Genomic DNA, 20,461 nt, shown 5'->3' on the forward strand with positions numbered 1-20,461 from the left:
GTCAATGAATGCTAGAAGGAGATGCGGTTTTGGTTTAACTCTTGGAACCATTTCCCCTGATGAATATGATGAAATGCAGTTGGGAACTATTTATTAGATTATAGTTGTTCCCCATTTGCTTTGACTTTTGCATTTTTTATTTTCTCTTCGCAACAACCCTCAGCTGCAACTTGTAGTTTAGAAAGAGGGACATAACTCTGCCGGACATTATCTTGAAATGCGTCTATGGTTGCATGCATGTTTGCAAATGCACATGTTGCACCATTCTCACTGTTCGGTTCTCATGCACAGTCATGCTTTATTGGCATGTTCATTCAGCCTTGCTGATCTAATAAGCAAGATCTTAGTTGGTATCGCAGCCAGGGTGCTGCAAGAAACAGGCGCTAAGGTGAACTTATTGACTTGAAGCATTTTTACTCTGCCTTCCACATACCAAGGAATCAAGCAATAAAAACAAAAATGGATTCATTCATAGAGCACTCCTATCCTCTGGGTGGTAAAGCTCTGTCGATCCCACTGATCAAGAAGGAAAATGAGGTGGCAACAGCTGCCACGCAGAGGCCACGGAGAGGCAACAGGATGCTCCTTCACTGCCGCTGCTATTTGGGACAAACGCCGGCTCACCCTCCTTCTTGAACTTGGCAGCAGCAGCCCTGGCAGGAAAAACAGGGACATTCTGGGGTCAGATCAGGAGCCGGGATGGCTTTTGTAATTCTGGGAATGTCCCTGGAAAATCGAGACCCTTGGAATGGAATGGGAATGGTGTGCTTGCAGATGGTGCCTCCAGGAATGTTAGCAGCAAGACCACTGAGCATGTTCCCCAACCCCTAATGGTGTTTACCTATCCTATTCTGGCACTAGTGATGTATGGAAGTGAGAGCTGGACCCTAAAGAAGGCTGATGGCCGAAGAATTGATGGTGCTGGAGGAGACTCTTGAGAGTCCCATGGACTGCAAGAAGATCAAACCTATCCATTCTTAGGGAAATCAGCCCTGAGTGCTCACTGAAAGGACAGATCCTGAAGCTGAGGCTCCAATACTTTGGCCACCTCGTGAGAAGAGAAGACTCCCTGGAAAAGACCCTGATGTTGGGAAAGATTGGGGGCACAGGGAGAAGGGGACGACAGAGGACGAGATGGTTGGACAGTGTTCTCAAAGCTACCAGCATGAGTTTGACCAAACTGCAGGAGGTAGTGGAAGACAGGAGTGCCTGGCGTGCTCTGGTCCATGGGGTCATGAAGAGTCGGACACGACAAAATGACTAAATAACAACAACAATTCTGGCACAGCACCTGAAGAGGGCTTCATTCTTACAACCGCTTGAACGGATCTGCACAGGACATGAATACGGATATATATGATTTAATATCACAGGTCAAGTGACAGGTCCATAACTAAGTATGGATTTGAACATGAGTCTCGGGCTAAGTCCAACACACTTATCTCTAAAGCAGCCTCTCAGCGTTTATATAAAGCTCCACTACTGTGGGAAAGATTGAATATGTGTGTGAGTGACTTCCTGTGAACAGAAAGTTGATTTGTCTGGAGAAAAAAAAAACCCAATCAGCCTGCATGATCAACAGTTAATGGATATCCTTATTAATCCACCTAAATTTGCTGACTCTTGTATAATGCATACGTGAAGCTGCACTTATACAGCCCTCATGTCAATAAAACATTGTAAATGTTGCATTACTCTGAACCGAAACAGTGGCACTCTTGGGACTTGAGATTCAAATTAGCTGATCATTAAAGGAATGAATGGAGGATCTAAAACCAATCTCCTCTTGGATAGAAAGCACGTTTGTTACGGAGCTAGGAAAAGTAATTTTTGCTCATTTGGAAGCCATTTACAAACTTTATTAGGCAATACTCAGGTGATGGATTTCAAGAGATATACCCTGTACAAGCAGCTATGGCTTGGAACGCCACAATTAGGTTAAAGGAATGAACGCACTTTCCCCCATTAATTGCATGCAAAAGGCAAAAGGAAAACACTGGGGACAAATTCATACGTTGGTCCATTACATATATACCGTATTTTTTGCTCTATAAGACGCACCAGACCACAAGACGCACCTAGTTTTTGGAGGAGGAAAACAAGAAAAAAAATATTCTGAATCTCAGAAGCCAGAACAGCAAGAGGGATCGCTGCGCAGTGAAAGCAGCAATCCCTCTTGCTGTTCTGGCTTCTGGGATAGCTGCGCAGCCTGCATTCGCTCCATAAGATGCACACACATTTCCCCTTACTTTTTAGGAGGGAAAAAGTGAGTCTTATAGAGCAAAAAATACGGTAGATGCTTTATGACGTGGGCATCTGGTTGGATGCTGTGAGGAAGCTGGAGTAGATGGTCCAGCAAGACTCTTCTGATATTCATATCTTCAGAAACTCCCAGAAATCTGGGGAACACATGATCAGAGTATTGACCAGTGCTTTTAGGGAAAAGGGCTTAATTTTTTATTTTTATTTTTGTAAAGGGAGATGTGACAGCGTTTGCCAATGGACTGAATATGAGGAACAAAGGCAAGAGAAGAGTAGGGCAATGTGTGGCTTCAATATCTCAGATATTTCTGCAGGACATGCAATTTCAGCGAAAGGAAGAGAAAGAACGAAAAAGCATTGTCTATAATTGAATTGTGCTTTTGAATATATGTAGAGCACTTATACCAGAGGCACTGGTGTGAACTAGAAATGAAGATTCCTAAACAGTGTTAGATGGGGGGCAGGGCGGGCAGGAAGGGGAAGTAGAATTAGTTTATTTGGGAGAGGAAAAAGAAGTCGGATGGTTTCATTTCAAATTAGGCCAGGCTCCATTTTGCCCATTGAAAAGAAGTGGGATGGTTAGGCTCTCCCAACCCACTTTGAGCACTGGTTGCTAAACATAAGCAGTTGCCTTATATTGCATCTAGAAACCCATTTTATATTTATGTTTAAAACTATTCAGCCAAGGGGACTTAACTCTGAATTAGATCTCAATTGTCTTATTTGATTATCTGTATCTTTGCTGTTACTTTGTACTGTGTCTTTAAACTCGGTCTCCTTGTTATTAGTATCGCCTGGGGTTGGCTATATATATATTTCAAAAAATGATGTTAGTAACAGTGACTACATGATAGCATGAGCACTGTTTCAGAGTATTTTTCATTATATCTGTTCGAAAAAAGATTGGGTATGTAACTTTTTTATCTTGCAGTTTATAATTTCTACGCTATTTGAAGTTGTTGTTATGAATGTGCAGGTCATTGTTTGAATATTTTATTTTCAGTTAATGAAGAAATTACATATCTTTCTACTTACAAGTGTTGAGCTAATTGGCTGATGAAGAATTCAGTGAAACAGTAGCTGTTATCCAGAAACACTGTTCAGCAGAGTTCAGAGTTGGACATCAAAATTGGACATTTGCTGATTATACAAAGCTTCACAGCTTGCTCTCTGCCGGGTAAAGTCTGGCACCGTGATTCATTTAACGACTTTCAGAGACTTCAGTTTGTTAGTTCTGATGTTTTGAATTATTCCATAAAGTTGATCACATTGTTATTGTTTCTGGCCATTGTGTTGCTTTTGATATTGCTGACTCATATTTTGCAACACAGGGGTTGGTTTGTTTACTACTTATATTGCATCTAGCCTAGGAGTGGGGAAACTCTGCCCCTCCAGATGTTGTAGAACTTCAAATCCAATCAGGCCTAGCTAGCTAGGAACATCTGGAGGGCCAAATATTACCCACACCTGGTCCAGCCCTCCAAATGCCAACTGATAACCTCTCTCCAAGGTCACATAGAAGTTTTCCCATTCTCCTACTACCAGAGATACTAACTGCAGGGGCGGCCCTAACATTAGGCAGGGTGAGGTGGCTACTTCAGGTGACCGATGCTGGGTAGGCAGGCTGTGGCAGTCAAATGTGCCATGCAGCCTGCCTTACAAGCCCTAAACTAGCCTGCTGCCCTCAGGTGCAATGGAGGATGCTATCCTGACGCAAGAAAGGAAGGAAGGAAAATTTGCAGTTAGGGTGGCTCCTTTACTTACCCCTCACCAAAAAAGAGGGCACAGATCTGCATAAAAATTGCATATGCTAATTGACGTGTATAGGTGCAAATTTAGAAACAATTCCTGTAATTTAAATAAAAAATATGATATACCTCCCCATAGTGGGGAGGATTAAGAATACAGGCTCACACGCATTAATTCTGCATACAAGATTGGATTAGTTAGCTAATTTTTCAGTCCATGAAGGCACAAGTAATTTCTTGAATAAAGGAAAGGAAAAACTGTGTTTCAGCAGTTCTACAATGTTGCTTTTTTGTGCCCTGTAGAGAGACCTTTTTAAGGCTTAACGGGATCCTTGACTTGTGAATGGGAAAATGATTACTTTAGTTACTTTCCAGTAGTTGCCTGGGTTTAGAAAGAGCTTCTAAATTAACAGAAAATTGGACATCATTGCATATTACCTTAGTACGCCTGATGTATTGGTTTTGTTTTCGGCAATAAGTAGCTTGTCACAATGTGTTATGACACATAATGAGGCTCTCCCCACCTCAAATAAGCTGTAGTCCTTTGAGCCAATGAAAGGGTCTGCGTGCCAGCGTAATAAGGATCGTGCATCAGTGGTGAGTTATGGACAATCATGAAGCATATTTGGGCACAATAACTTTCAACTGGCAAGTGAAGAAGCATAAACAAAAGTGTGTGTTGCTGCTAAGCTGCTGAGAAAGCTGGCCTGCTATTCTACCAAAATGCCACTGCGCCACGTGTCTTTTTTGTGTCTTTCACCCCCATGTAGTTACACACTTCTTTCTTGCTTCAAAAGCATTTCTATAGTGAATCGATCCAACTGAATCATAGCACCGAATGTTATGGCGAACAATATTTATTTGCAAGTGTCACACTGGGGTGCCTAATTTGTCCCCAAGAGAGAGGTTTTCTGCTCAGACTGCAAAACACGGCGATAAAATTCCTTGATTGATGCTGATTATCAGATTAAATGGCTTAGCTCTGGGGACAAAAGTTATAAATTACAGCCACCCAGAAGTTGTGATTGGCGACTGGAGATCTTTCCAAGTGCCAGCGGTTTTTTTTTTTAATGAGATCATATATTTTCAAGTCTCTATGATGCATCAACTTTTTGAAGCTTATCGAAACAGTGTTTTAAAATAACACTGCGTCAGCTTTTAGAAAATTCAGATACATTCTTGATTTACTTGGCCAAAGATTCAAAGACTAAATAAAACACACCAACTTTCTGTATAATGCAGTACTTAACAGCTGAAAACTCAAAGTGGGGGTTCCCTACAGGGATGTTAATTTAAGGGCAGATCCATACCACGCATTCAAAACACGTTCAATGTACATTGGCTTCCTCCAAAGATTCCATGGAACTGTAGTTTGTCAAGGGTGCTGCGAATTGTAACTCTGTGTGAGTGAGAAGTACAGCTCCCAGAATTCTTTGTGGGAAGCCATGTGTGGATCTGCCCTAAAGGTGTATCCTGGTAACATTTCCATCAATTGAAGAAAGTGGTGTAAATATCTTTTAGTGAGGTGTTTCCCCTTCGTAACTTTATCTCCATAATTTACAACTTTCCTTCATAATTTCATTTTCAGGTACACAAATAAGGCATTTCTGTTCCTGACACCAACATCCCCTTCAAATATACCCTAAGCGGTTTCAAAGAATGTTCTGGAAGCTATGTCTAAACCTCTATGATTCTGACAAAGCTGGTAAAGGGTCATATGCTCAGTAAACACTACTTTTCCATATCTAGCTTTGTGATCAATATTTGATTATATATAGACACCGTGCTGATCTAGTTTGCAATTCCTCGGTTTCTCTCTCAGCAGGCTTTGCTGGTCCTTGAGCAATGTACAGCCAGCAACTGCTGATTTATACATTTTCTGTATTGTTACACACCACTTCCAAAGGCAGATGCGAATTGGACGAGATGACTCAAAGTTTTCAGCTTCCATAAATTATGACGAGTTGTAGTTACAACTGCGTGTGTGCTGTTTAGGTAGAGGTTGGGCATAGTTTGGATAGTGGTTGTGTGGTATGTAGCATGAAACTGGGAAATAGAGAGTTTTGAATTTGGAGATACTTGTTGCATGTCAAGGACCCAAGACCTCACCCATTTCTTGAAGAAGATGAAGAAGAAGAAGAAGAAGAAGAAGAGTTTGGACTTGCTATCCTGCCTTTCACTCCCCTTAAGGAGTCTCAAAGTGGCTCACAATCTCCTTTCCCTTCCTCCCCCACAACAAACACTCTGTGAGGTGAGTGGGGCTGAGAGACTTCAGAGAAGTGTGACTAGCCCAAGGTCACCCAGCAGCTGCAGGTGGAGGAGCGGAGACGCGAACCTGGTTCACCAGATTATGAGTCCACCGCTCTTAACCACTACACACACTGACACCAATATTTTGAGTTAATAGGATAATTAAGGCCACAACTTTATTGGTTACAGATGTGAGTGGTATTGGCTTAGGCATTGGAACTGAACCAACTATATTTGACTCCTGCCTGCCATACAGGTAGTCTCACAAGGGTCAACCACCAGTAGGGGAGCCCTGTTGATGTACATCTACTGTGAGTTCCCCCAGGGTCCTCGATGGGGTCATGGCATGGCCCTTACCCAGGCTTTGGGCAGGATCCACAGCCCTGGATCCCTTTAATGAAATACCCTTAATGAGGAGGGGCAGGTGAAGGCCACAACCTCCCCTCCATAAACCAGGTTTCACCAATGCCTAACTGCCAAACCACACAAAGCTGTGATGATTGCTACGAGGCAGGCGAAAACCACATGGCTGGAAGGTGGAAGCAAGGAGAAGGAGCCCACAACCATGTGGTGGTTTAAATAGGGCAAGCCATGCCCCCGGTCGACCGGAGTGGTCAGCCAGGGGCAGTGGCGTAGCGTGGGTTGTCAGCACCCGGGGCAAGGCAAGTAATTTGCGCCCCCTAACCCGTGGATTTGCGCCCCCTAACCCTAACCCCCAGATGTTGCGCCCGGTGCGGCCGGCACCCCCTGCACCCCCCACGCTACGCCACTGGCCAGGGGGCGTGACACGGCTGGGACTCCCAGTGACATGGGAGGCTTCACCATGCCCCCCCCCACTGTACACGGGGAGTACATGTGGCCTGCCTGCAACCCCGCCCCCCTGGGAAGGGGAGCGGGCCTCCCCCCCCGCCCTGCTGTTGCTAGACCAAGCTGACATGGGAAACACTCTTTCTGCGGATTTTCAGGCAAGATAGAGTGTATGTGCCCTTTCTATTTCTCTGCAGTGGGGATAGGAAGTTTTGCGACATTAGCATGGGCGTTTCATTAAAAAGGCAGGGCAGGCTTTATAATCCTACCCCATACCTCCAACATCTTGAGTCTCAAAACCAGGACTTGCATCTTCCTGCTTGTGCTCCCATGTGAGTCATGTGACTTGTGCAAGATCAGGAAGCCCCAGTGATGCATTTTTTCTGGGGCTGTGCTCTAAAATGAGCTTTTTTGGGTGCCGCATAAGATTGTGGCCCCCCAAAAGTTCTTTTTCTGGATGAGATCTTGGTGACAAAATGGGATGTCCCTTTGCGTGGGGAGTTCCCGCCCCCCCAGTGGAAATAATGACACATGACACAATCATTCAGGTTAATGGGCCAAAAATTGGCCACAACTTTATTGGTTACAGGTGATGAGCGGTATTGGCTTAGGCATTGGTCCTAACCAACTATCCGGCTTCAGCCTGTTTGCTTGAAGGAAGGGTTAACTACCAGTAGGGGAAGGGACTTCCAAGGTGGCGCCATCAGCAATGGCGGACTCCCTCTGAACTGGAGGGACTAGCTCTGTGTGAAACGGGTCTTTTCCGCTACGGGGACCCTGCTAAAAATCACAGGCGGATGAAGCCTGTGACCATGGGACTCGGCGGGCACCCTTAGCACCCCCCCAACCCGCAAAGGAACCCACTAACGGGCTCCGAAGAGAAGAGGGGGAAGTGGCGCGGTGCTGTGAGTCAACTGCTATTTCCGTGGAGCGAAGCCGCATAGCCGTTGCCGGAGAGCGCTGCCTTTTTCCTGGGACAATTTGGCTTCTAAAATAAGCACCCGTGAGTACTTAAACTCTGAACAATCGGACTTTAAATAAGGACTTACGAGCAGAAAGGAATTGGACTTAAAAATTTACTTCAATTTGGTACTGAAACGGGAAGGTCTAAACAGGAAGTCAGCCTTCCGTTTCTTTGTAGACAGAATAAAGCAAAGACAACGTAAACTAGAGCTCAGAAAATCGCTTCTAAAGGATTGGCTTTCATCATTTAAAATCGTTGAACCCCCCTTCGGCAGCAGGAGAAGAAGGGGGATCTTTTTTGGACTGTTTAAACCTGCAGAAGTGAGTTTAAAGTAAAGTAACTTTCCACCGTCCTGATCCTGGAGCGGGGCGTCAGGACTGACGTTTGAAGCTCATTGACCAGAGACAAACGTTTTTGACAGATAGTTAAAGGAAGAGAAACATAGTGATTCCACTGTTTCCTTTCGCAATTTAAAGGAACAAATATTGACAAAATATCTCAAAAAGGATACTTTATTGCAAGAACAAATAGAAGTTCTCCCCCTAGAGGGAGACTGTGAAACTGTAACTAATTCCAGGGAGCTTGCAGCTGTCTCAGATTACAATCGTGGGAATGGACTTGGGACCTTGTAGGACAATGTATTCAGAGGCTCTGTTGTGTGATGTCTGTAAAACAAGTGCCCTACTGGAACAGTTAAGTGAGAAGATGGATTTGATGACTAATGCGGCCAGAATTTTTGAACAGGCAGTGGGAAACTATGTGGAGCCCACCCAGGAATTACCGTATTTTTCGCTCTATAACACGCACCAGACCATAACACGCACATAGTTTTTAGAGGAGGAAAACAAGAAAAAAATATTCTAAACGAAACAGTGGATGTATGATTTTTGTGGTTCATGCTGTGGCCACAGACATGTGATCTGACAGTGAGTTTGGAGTAGCTCAATGCAAAAATCCTGAGGATCCATGTGGATCCATGCTTTGTAACCACGTTTTTGCACTACTGCAGCCCCAGGCAACAGTGGGTGTGTGATTTTTTTGGTGCAAGATGTAGCCATGGACATGCTATGTGATCTGATGGTGAATTTGGGGTGACCCAGTGCAAAAAGTCTGAGGATCCATGTGGATTCATGCTTTGTAACCACGTTTTAAGTGGGGAGGGAAGGAAAAGCACTCAAGGGACAAGGAGCATGCGTGGGGTGGGTGGAGAAGGATGCTGCTAATAATGAAGAAGAGGGGTATAAGGGGAGAAGGCTCCTCTCCTCTCCCACTTTGCTCCTTTAAAGCAAGCAGGCTCTGCTTTTCTCTCTCCTCCCCGTTCATCCCCGGCTTAGCGAGCTGAAAAACTTTGCTGCTATTTAGCGAGCTAAGTGGGGAGGAGAGAGGGACAGAGAGCCTGCTTGCTTTAAAGGAGCCAACTAGACAGGAGCCGCTTACACTCGTGTAAGCGGCTCCTCTCCTCTCCCGCTTTGCTCCTTTAAAGCAAGCAGGCTCTCTGTCCCTCTCTCCTCCCCACTCAGTGGCTCTTCTCCCGCTTTGCTGTTTCAAAGCGAGCCACGGAGGAGGGAAGGAAGGGGAACCATGGATCCTCTGCTCACGACTGCAGCAGATCCCCCCACCATCCGTAGGCATTCGCTCCATAACACGCACAGACATTTCCCCTTACTTTCTAGGAGGAAAAAAGTGAGTGTTATGGTGCAAAAAATACGGTAGATCAGGAGTGTGTCCTGACAGAACAGATGAGAGAAGAGGACATTGCTGAATCTTGGGCGCCAGAGATGGAGGGAGCTGCGGCCTTGCAGGAACATGAGCTTTTGGATTTGACAAATGAACTTGGAAAAAGCCAGATTTGGAAAGATAAAGTTTGGATTGGATTGGAAATGGGGGGTTGGATAGACCCCCCCTATGCAGGGATGTTTGGACTTTCCGAGTCTGGCAATGGGCCGTGAGATGTTTGGAGCTGTGGGGGCTCTCAATTTTGGAGGGATTCTGAAACATGTTTCTAAATACCACATGGAGTTGAGTCTGGACTATGGAAAAGGGGCTGATTTGTTGAAAAGGGTCAAAAACATCACCAAGCTGGAGTTCCCACGAGTGAAAGGAGAATATGAAGAAGAGCTGTGGAAGGGACATGGAAGAGATTTAAGGGCCTCGGATATTAGGTTACCAGGTTAATGCGCTAGATCAATGGGATAAAAAGGACTGACAAAACCCGGGACCAGGAGGAAGGGACGCTGGATGAAGATCGGATTGTTTTTATTTCTCTTTTTATTACCAGGATTGTTTTATAAAATTGATGAATGTTAGAAAAATGTTGGAACGAAATTACTTGGCTCTAGTAAAAATGTTTAAAGAATTAGATAAGAATATTATGGTTGTGAGAAGTCGGTAAAAATAAGACTTAAGGTTTAAGCTTTTAAGGTTTTTTATAAGATAAGATGAAAATAGATTAAGGTAATGTAATGACAGAATACTATGAAATATGGAAAGGATTTGCTGTGATAATTATTAACCAGGATACAAAAAAAGGGAGAAGGAGGAGGTCAAAGAAAGAAGGTAATGAGAGTTGAGAACTTGAGAATGATGGATTTATTTTTGTCTGTGTGCGGTGTATTTTTGTTTTTTGAATTCATATTGTTTGATGTGGTTTGTTTTTTTCTTTCTTTTTTCTTTTTTCTTTTTCTGCTTTGTTTTTTCTCTGTAATTCAAAAATTTTCAATAAATATAATAAAAAAAATAACTACCAGTAGGGGGAGGCCTGCTGATGCACATCAACTAGGAACTCCCCCGGGATCACCGCTCAGGGGCGTGCCTTAGGCCCTCACCTCCATAGGTTTCGGACAGGGCCACACCCCCTGGAATCCTTTACCAGACTACCCTTCAAAATGCGAGGGATGTGATGGTGCTTCCTCCCCCTTCATCTACATAACAATACCCATACCAATGCCTAACCGCCAATGCCAAGGAAGTTGTGACGATTTGCTACAAGGTAGGTGAAAAACCAAGTGGCTGGTGCCAGTTTGCCAAGTGGAAAAAATTTCTACCAGGCCCCTTAAAGGCGACCAACCGAGGTCCATAGCAAGGTCAAAAGAAACCTAAAGGGCGGGAGGGTGGGGAACCAGATGAGCTGCAGCGGCAAAGAGGGAGATCCCCGGCTGCGCCAATGTTAAATAGTGCAAGCCATGCCTCCCCTAGGCCAGCCGATTGGCTGGCCAGGGGATGACGCGGCCGGGGATCCCCTCAATCGCGCGGAGGCTGAGAGCCAGCCCCCACACACGTGGAGAGGGCGTGAAGCCCGTAACTCCACCTTCTCTCGAGCTCGGAGATGGCTTTTTCCTGGGATATTTGCGGGGTATACTACCCATCTCTTATCCATACAGAGAAAGCACAGACAAATGGTGCTGGGATTAAACAACCAACTGCAGCCTCTAGGCAGCAATTCAGATGATTTTGAGAAAACTAGAGAGGTGTCCATGCCAAGGGACACCTCAACCCGTTCATCTGTCCTAATGTCCACAATTCTAGATTCCCATTTCCCCCTTGCTTAGGGTCTTTTTCCATGGTAAGACTCTGGGACGGGGGCGGGGGATATTTCAGTTTTGTCTCTACTCAGCTTATACTCTTTTTTCTTGTTCCTTATGCACTGTCATAAACTAATTGCAAATCCTTTTAGTTGCTAAGATGTAAAAAGGAAAATGTACTTTGTAGAAGATTATATCAGACGGAAACAAACAGCCGCAATTATTATAATGAATTATAATAATTGTGCCTGGCAACATGCAGCAACCTAAAAGAAATTAATTTAGCATCCTTTAAATATGAATAAGTAATAAACACTGTCATGCTCTGTGGCTCTTATTTGTTTCAATTTTGCACATATATTAAAAGCTTTTTGCAAATTTACAGGAAAGCCCCCCTCCAAACCATATACAAAGTAGAATATAAAAAGAAACAAGCTAGTTCAAGTGCGAAGCGTCACATATTAGTAAAGGCTGTTGCTTGTTCTTACTTAGAACATAAGTTCCATGGAAAGATACCATTCAATGTTTTCCAGCAGGATTTGATGGTTTGGCTACCTCTAACCTCCCTGCAAAGAAGGCAACATACAGTAAAAATTAAAACAGTACCAGCAATGAGACAATAACAATAAAGCTACTAGGATATGGCATTACGTAAGTTTAGTAAAGATAAAAATAAATCAGGAGTATAAAAGGTTTGAAGGCTACCAGCACTTGAAAAAACCCCCAGCCATTCTCACCCTCTGGATTAGGGCCTCATTGCTGCTTTTAATTTTTGGGAGGGTTCGTACAAGAAAAAGAGCTCCCTTCACATACTCTTTGTTTTAAGCGACATTTCAAAATAGGCTTTCTGCGGTGGGTTGAAAAGAAACCCTTCAAATAATGGTTGCTGAAGGCCTTTGGCTTCCTTTTAAAATTTGGTTGATCTTTTAACCTAGAAGCAATTTTGTGTGGTTGAGATTTGCTGATACTGTAGTTAGGGGAGTTTCTGTAACCCGAGAGAGATTTCTTCAAGATCTCTTAAGAGCAGAAATGTCTCATTGTTCTGTGCTATATATGGAAAAGGAGGAGAAGAAGAAAAGCCCTTTTCTCAGGTTGAATGCCAGCGCACACATTTTACCTCAGAAAATGGAATGACACTGGCAAAAGGCATTTGTCTAAGAACCAGAAAAAATGAGTCGGGCAGAGTAGGAAGAATTGAAATGAAGGGCAGAGGAGACTTGAAGGGAAGTAATTCCTCATCTTATTGAGGCCAGCCTGCTTGTAGACTTGTGGAATTATATTTATATTGATTTGGTGAAGATGTCAGAAATAACAAATAAACTGCTTCGGCACAGTAAGTAAAGCATCTGATTATTGTGCGAAAGATATTTTGGCACCCAGCAGGTTGGTTTGTCAGCAGACAATCTGCAATTCTGTCTGTGCTTCCAGGGGGAAGTTCGGAGTGTGGATAACTGCAAACTTCAGTGTTGTCATTTTGGCTTCCATTTTGGGGATCAATTTAAAGCCCACTGTAATTAACTAGAAAGGACAACATCGGGGCCTGCTGCTGTCAGACTGTTGACTCCAAATCACAGGGCCAGCGGACGCCATCTGCCCTGTGGGAAGGAAGAAGACAGGGAGAGATACAAGCAAACAGAACATCAGGGCCGGCTGCAGATGGACTGTCCTCCCCCCCCCCCCGCCCCTCGGGCCAATTTTACATTTTATATCATTTATTTGGTTTAGTGTTTGAAAAATTATAAGCTGCCTTGGTGACCTGGCAGAGATGCAGCACAAAAATTACAAGTCATTTACTTATCAAGTGATCCTACCTGATAATTCCATACCTACTAACCCTTCTAAATGTGACATGAAGCTACATGTGACCTGCAGTTGCATCCTTTCTCTCATTTTTAAAAAAAACCAAAACCACCTCAAAGAGCAGTTATAATCTTGAGCAAAGGACTGCTAGGAGCTGCATAGTTGGTCAGCTAATTAACTCCCCTCCCCCTCAGGTCATTCCCCCTCCCCCAGTGGAAAACATATGGGCGCCATCCAGTCCCTCAGCCTATCTCCACCTCCTTAAATGTTTGAAAATTCAAAACAAGTTAATCCCTACTGCAGATCCTCACCATTCCCACCATAAGGAGGGCATCTTGCTGGTATGAGGAGAAATTGCATGAGGGCAAACTACAGTGCCCAGAATTCTTTCAGGAGAAAAATGTGCTTCAGATATGCTTTAAATGAGTTAATTTAAATCTATGCCATGATGCTTTAAGCCTTCACATGTTATACTGAACACAGGTACAAGTTGTTTCCAGTGGCGGAGGAACCCTCTCTGGCACCAGGGCCGGACGTCAAGGGGCGGGGCGAACTGCCCGGCGGCACACATGCGACATCCATACGGACTGTGCATGCACAGCATCCCATACAGACTGTGCACACGTGGCAGCCCGTATGGATGGTGCGCGAGAATGGCAGCCTGGACAGACGGCGCGTGAGCGGCACCCATACTAACTGCGTGCTCGCCCTCGACCGCTCTAGAGCTGGGGGGAGGCAGTGGGCCATCCTGTCACCCCCCCCAGAGTGGTACCCGGGGCAGACCGCCCCCTCCGCCCCCCCATACGCCATTGGCTGTTTCTATGCACGTACAAGTGTTTGTGTGAAAGAGTGTACCCTGGTTGATTTGTGCAGCTCAGTTAATGGGTACACAGGTACACAGAGTGTACATTTGTGGAATGCTATGGGAACACCCCATACAGTGGTACCTCGGGTTAAGAACTTAATTCGTTCTGGAGGTCCGTTCTTAACCTGAAACTGTTCTTAACCTGAAGCACCACTTTAGCTAATGGGGCTTCCCGCTGCCGCCGTGCTGCCGAAGCACGGTTTTTGTTCTCATCCTGAGATAAAGTTCTTAACCCGAGGTACTATTTCTGGGTTAGCAGAGTCTGTAACCTGAAGTGTCTGTAACCTGAAGCGTCTGTAACCCGAGGTACCACTGTAGTCTCATTTCAAGTGTCTTGGGGTGGCAGTGGAGAAGTGGAAGCCACCAATGGATGAGGGGTTAAAGCAGGCATCCTCAGACTCGGCCCTCCAGATGTTTTGGGACTACAACTCCCATCATCCCTAGCTAACAGGACCAGTGGTCAGGGATGATGGGAGTTGTAGTCCCAAAACATCTGGTGGGCCGAGTTTGGGGATGCCTGGGTTAAAGGAAGGAAGGAAAAGCAAATGAAGAAGTTGCCCTGCTCCTTGCCCATCAAAGTACCAGAATATTGGCAACCCAAGGCAAGAATAGCAGGAAAGAGGGAAAGTACACAACAAGCTGAAGCAAGCTCCAGTTGTCTTCCTAGGGACAAACCAGAGGGAAAACAACATCTAGATAATCTCACAATTTCAAGATAATCCTGGAGAACATGTGGTGAGAATTGGGGATTTTGCAAGTGCAAAGATGCACAGCTTTGAATACTTGGTGTTAAATAACAGTCCTTAAATAAAAACCACCGGGGGGGGGGATGCACCTGAGGACATAGTTTGAATGTCATGCATTGACAATATCTGACAGTTTAAAACTGTTCATGGAGGGAGTTTATGAATAGCTTTTTTAAAAAACAAAAAAGCCACACACATTTGCTTGCATAGTTTATCTTTTGAAGTATCGATGCATCTGTTCATTGGCTATCAGAGTACACCTGAAGCAACTAAAACATACCTTAGATGATTTTGGATGCTTTGCTTTCTGCTTAAACTGCACAAGGGAAGCAAACGGCCAGATGGATTACTGCGCTTTAAGCCTTCTGTCCGCAGACTTCCATGGTTTCATGGCCATGTAAGCAAATGATTCACTCTAAATTGAATTCTTACCGACCATAAAAATCACCTTGCAGGTTGAATTTTAATGAGCTAGAAAAACATTAACAAATATGACCTATTGCTGTGGTGCGGCATTTGTGGTAAGGCCAGTATTTCTTTATGGGCTGTGGGAGGTGCAGAAAATAGCAATTCATGTTTTGGGGGGAAGTGAGGGAGTTTATTCTTGGTTAGCTGTTGCTTACCTTTTTTTTCAAAATTAGCTTTTAAGAATTTATATTTTAATTAAAGATTAACGATGTTTAATTATGCTATTACTTATTTATTTATATCGTATTAATTATTTGGTTGGAAGCCACTTTGAGGAACTTTTGTAATGGTTATGGAAATTTGAAAAATGCATTTGTTTCTCCTAGCTTTTAATTGAAAGTGGTTTTTGTGTGTGTGTTTTTTAATGTATATGATGCTGCTGGAGTTTTTATGCCATTTTGAAATGTATTATTCAGTGGCGTAGCGTGGGGGGTGCAGGGGGGGCCAGCTGCACCGGACGCAACATCTGGGGGGGTGCGCTCGCACTCTCAGCTCTCTGCCCCTACCTGGCTCACTCACTCTCTCTCACTGCAGTGCTGGCTGTGCGAATCTGATCCGAGCCGCCGGGTCGCCGCCCACTGTGGAGGGGGTGGGTGCCAGGCGTGCGGTGCGGAGAGAGAGCGAGGGACTATCTGGGGGAGGGACAGTGCAGCGGCCGCCCAGCGCAGCGCTGAGCGCGGGAGAGAACCACACCAGACCAGACCAGGCAGCAGCAAGAAGAAGCTGGCAGCGGTGGCAGGTTAGGGGTTAGGGGGCGCAAATTACTTGCTTTGCCCCGGGTGCTGACAACCCACGCTACGCCACTGGTATTATTTATTCCTGCATTGTAGGGAATTGAGCTAGATGACACTTGGGGGGGGCGTCTAAGTCTACAATTTTACAATTCTGTGATTTATTTCATTTCATTACTGCATTTATATCCCAGCTTTCCTCCAAGGAGCTCAAGTTGGCCTGCATGGCTCTCCCTCCATTTTATTCTCACAACAAGCCTGTGGGGCAGGTTAGCCCGAGAGACTGTTAATGGCCCACGGTCATCCAGCAAGCTTCATGGCTGAGTGGGGTTTTGAACCCTGGTCCCTCCGGCCTAATAATAATAATAATAATAATAATAATAATAATAATAATAATAATAATAATAATATTTTATTTATACCCTGCCCATCTGGCTGGGTTTCCCCAGCTACTCTGGGCGGCTTCAAACAAAATATTAAAATACAGTGGTCTGTTAAACATCAAAAGCTTCCCTAAACAGGGCTGCCTTCAGATGTCTTCTAAAAGTCTGGTAGTTGTTTTTCTCTTTGACATCTGGTGGGAGGGCATTCCACAGGGCGGGTGCCACTACCAAGAAGGCCCCCTGCCTGGTTCCCTGTAACTTGACTTCTCGCAGTGAGGGAACCGCCAGAAGGCCCTCGGCGCTGGGCCTCAGTGTTCAGGTAGAATGATGGGGGTGGAGACGCTCCTTCAGATATACTGTTAACCCAGTACCCATCTTCCGTGGGGGGTGTCTGTCACAGCTTCCTTTCTGGAGGGTGGACGTTAATAACGATGTGTTTCTGCCTGATACAATAGGAAATCAATAAAAGCCAGCTCTCTGCTGCTGCCTAGTGCGATCCTAGGTACTGAAATAATGCAACGCAGTGGCCTTAACCCTGGGTTAAGGCTAGAAACCTCAGCTTTCCCCACACCGCATATCGAGAGACTTACCACTTTCTCTGGCACAGAAGGATCTGAAGATTTACTGCCTGTGAAACTGCCGTGTGAGTACTTGAATCAAACGGCTGTGATTGAGTTGTTCTCAGTGGGATTCAGTATGCTGAATCATTGAGTTATCTCTCAGGGAAGAAGCGATGAAATACAGTCATACAGTTTGAACCGAACATCTACAAGAGGCCATCCAAATTCCAGAACAGGAATATATATATGAGAGAGAGAGAGAGAGTATATTATGAATAATAATTTTAGCAGTTGCAATTGATTCTGCCTAGAGAGTTTCAAAAAAGCACTGGGACTGTCTTATCTCACCCATTTCCCCCCTTTTGTGGCTGCATTAAGCCAGAGGAACTGCTAGTGTACATCCCTCCCCAACAAGTTCAGAAAGGGAAAATTTGGCAGGTGTGAACTAAAGCAATTTTCTCCCTAATTTTGAATTGAGGGCACTTTTCAGGAATTGCGAGAGTTAAAAAGTGAGTAGAGGCTATTCCCATCGTTCCCCAGGTGAGCTGGCTCCTCTCAGTTTTGTGCATGGAGGTTCGAAGAGGGCTTCTGTATGCATTCATCCCTGTGCACACTTGTAACCTTTTGTGGTTCAAGGAAACAGCTGAAGAGGGTTTATGGCAGATGTGCAGGTGATCCTCAGCAAACAAGCAAATGTAGAATGGGCTCCAAGGTGGAAAGTTTGAAAACTATTGATTTAATCAACTGCTTTGTCAAAAATACTATACTATACACTTTGGGACTATTATGGCCATAGTAAGATATGTGTACACTTCCTTCTCTAGTCTGGTTGTGCTCCCGCCCACCCTACTAAATTAGCAACTGTAAATCCATAGTCATTTGCAGCAATCCTAGACTGCCAAGCTGCACAAGGACTGTAAATCTTGCTTGGCTATTCATCTGTCTGTCTTGATATATCAGAGAAGGCTTCCACTTTTCCTACTTACTTGAACTTTCAGAGCTTGTCCTTGAAATGAATAACGTTTGGTTCACAGCTGTAAAAATAAAATCTCATTCCAGAACCGTAGAAGAGAAATTTGTTGTGCTCCTTGTTAGACCTACTGTGTGTAAACTGTATGCACTGTGACACCAGCATTCCCCTTTAGCTGCAATTTTTTTTTTTAAAAAATGACAAGACTCCCATTGAAAATGTCTGCTTTTGTGTTGTATTATTTTGTTTCAAAGGCTCTAGAAGGTTTAGCTTTCTTGTGCTATGTGAATGAATTTGCAGTTTATATATCGGTGTTTATGGTGGCCTTGCATCCTAATTTACAGAGGACAGTACAGTGGTACCTCGGGTTAAGTACTTAATTCGTTCCGGAGGTCCGTACTTAACCTGAAACTGTTCTTAACCTGAAGCACCACTTTAGCTAATGGGGCCTCCTGCTGCTGCTGCACTGCCGGAGCACGATTTCTGTTCTCATCCTGAAGCAAAGTTCTTAACCTGAAGCACTATTTCTGGGTTAGCGGAGTCTGTAACCTGAAGCGTATGTAACCTGAAGCGTATGTAACCCGAGGTACCACTGTACTCTGTTTGAAGGGCTGTCAAAGGACAGTTCTCTGTTTCTGAAAAGCTTCCCAGTCCAAGGGCTATCAAACAGTGGTAACTGGTGTCCACTAGGACTCATAGAATGGAAAGCAGGGAAGCGAACGTTAGGTGAAGCTAACTACATAGGCGCCGACTCCATGGGGCCTGAGGGGGCCCGAGCCCCCTCAAAAATTCGTTTGGGGGGGGCTCCGCCCCTCAATAATCTCGGGCGCCCCTCCAGCAGAGCGCCACCGCCGCCCCTCCCCCAGCCCAAAATGCACAGGGTCGGGCTGCATGCCTCCTGCCCTCCCTCCCGAGCAAAAGCTCCACCCAATTTCCTTCGGAACTGATTAATAGGCGCAGCACGCTCTCCCCTATTCGCTCACGAGGAGGCGGCGCCACTTTATCTGCATATTCATGAGCTTATTTATTATTCATGAGCTTTCCCGGGCCCCCCCAATATTTTTTATAAGTCCGCGCCCCTGGCTAACTACCATACTTCTAGTTTTGTTTCCATCCTCCTCCCTGTTGTGTTCTGCAAGTGCAAAACAGAGGCAAGGGAGGAGGTACAGTAGCTGACAGCCAGGGCTGGCTGGGGATAGACTGGCACTGATGAGGTAGTGCTCCATTTGCCCAAATAGACCACCCCCAGTGCTACCTAAGGACAGTACTCTAAAGAGAGAGAACCATCAGAAGTGAGATCAGGGGCATTAAATTTGCCCATCAACAGCATCTGGGCAGCAGATACACAGGTCACCTGATCAGTCTTCCCTACTATGGTGAGATGTACCGTATTTTTCGCACTATTGGACGCACCGGTCCATAGGACGCACCTAGATTTATTTCCCCCCCCCCCGCCAGGCGCGGGGCTGGGGCGGGGGAAGCCCGAGCTTCCCCCTCCCCCAGAACGGGACCCAGAGCCATGCCAAAGCTGCGCGCAGCTTTGGCATCGCTCTGGGAGCTTGCGGGGCTGGGGGAGGAGGAAGCCCTCCGCCAGCCTCCAAACCATGTCGGGAGACAGCGGGATGGCGCGCTGCGCCTCTCCCGCTGTCCCCCGAGTTTGCGGGGCTGGGCCAGCCTTCTAACCAAGTCGGGGGACAGCAGGAAGGGCGCGCTGCGCCCCTGCCGCTGTCTCCCGAGTTTGCGGGGCTGGCGACGGGGAGGAGCAGGCTTCTCCCCCCGCCAGCCTTCTAGCCAAGTCGGGGGACAGCGGCAAAGGTGCGCTGCGCCTCTCCCGCTGTCCCCTGAGTTTGCGGGGCTGGCGACGGGGAGGAGCAGGCTTCTCCCCCCGCCAGCCTTCTAGCCAAGTCGGGGGACAGCGGCAAAGGCACGCTGCGCCTCTCCCGCTGTCCCCCGAGTTTGCGGGGCTGGCGACGGGGAGGAGCAGGCTTCTCCCCCCGCCAGCCTTCTAGCCAAGTCGGGGGACAGCGGCAAAGGCACGCTGCGCCTCTCCCGCTGTCCCCCGAGTTTGCGGGGCTGGCGACGGGGAGGAGCAGGCTTCTCCCCCCGCCAGCCTTCTAGCCAAGTCGGGGGACAGCGGGAAAGGCGCGCTGCACCTCCCGCTGTCTCCCGAGTTTGCGGGGCTGGCGACGGGGAGGAGCAGGCTTCTCCCCCCGCCAGCATTCTAGCCATGTCGGGGGACAGCGGCAAAGGCGCGCTGCACCTCTCCCGCTGTCTCCCGAGTTTGCGGGGCTGGCGACGGGGAGGAGCAGGCTCCCCCCCCCGCCAGCCTTCTAACCAAGTCAGGGGACAGAGGGAATGGCGCGCTGCGCCTCTCCCACTGTCCCCT

The 20,461-nt window shown here is 46.1% G+C and overlaps 1 protein-coding gene across 1 annotated transcript in view; it reads left to right on the forward strand.

Annotated features, from left to right (window-relative positions):
* The window catches only part of MFSD1 (major facilitator superfamily domain containing 1), a 44,187-nt gene extending 41,539 nt beyond the window's left edge, over positions 1-2,648 (forward strand). The window contains exon 17 of the mRNA XM_083504235.1: positions 2,478-2,648. Coding sequence (XP_083360361.1) covers positions 2,478-2,633 — 156 coding nt within the window. The 3' untranslated portion in view covers positions 2,634-2,648. The remainder of the gene's footprint in view (positions 1-2,477) is intronic.
* The last annotated feature ends 17,813 nt before the right edge of the window (positions 2,649-20,461 follow it).

The sequence above is a fragment of the Podarcis liolepis genome (genome assembly GCF_965112155.1).
Source record: "Podarcis liolepis genome assembly, chromosome: 5".
In the NCBI taxonomy this organism is placed as follows: Eukaryota; Metazoa; Chordata; class Lepidosauria; order Squamata; family Lacertidae; genus Podarcis; species Podarcis liolepis.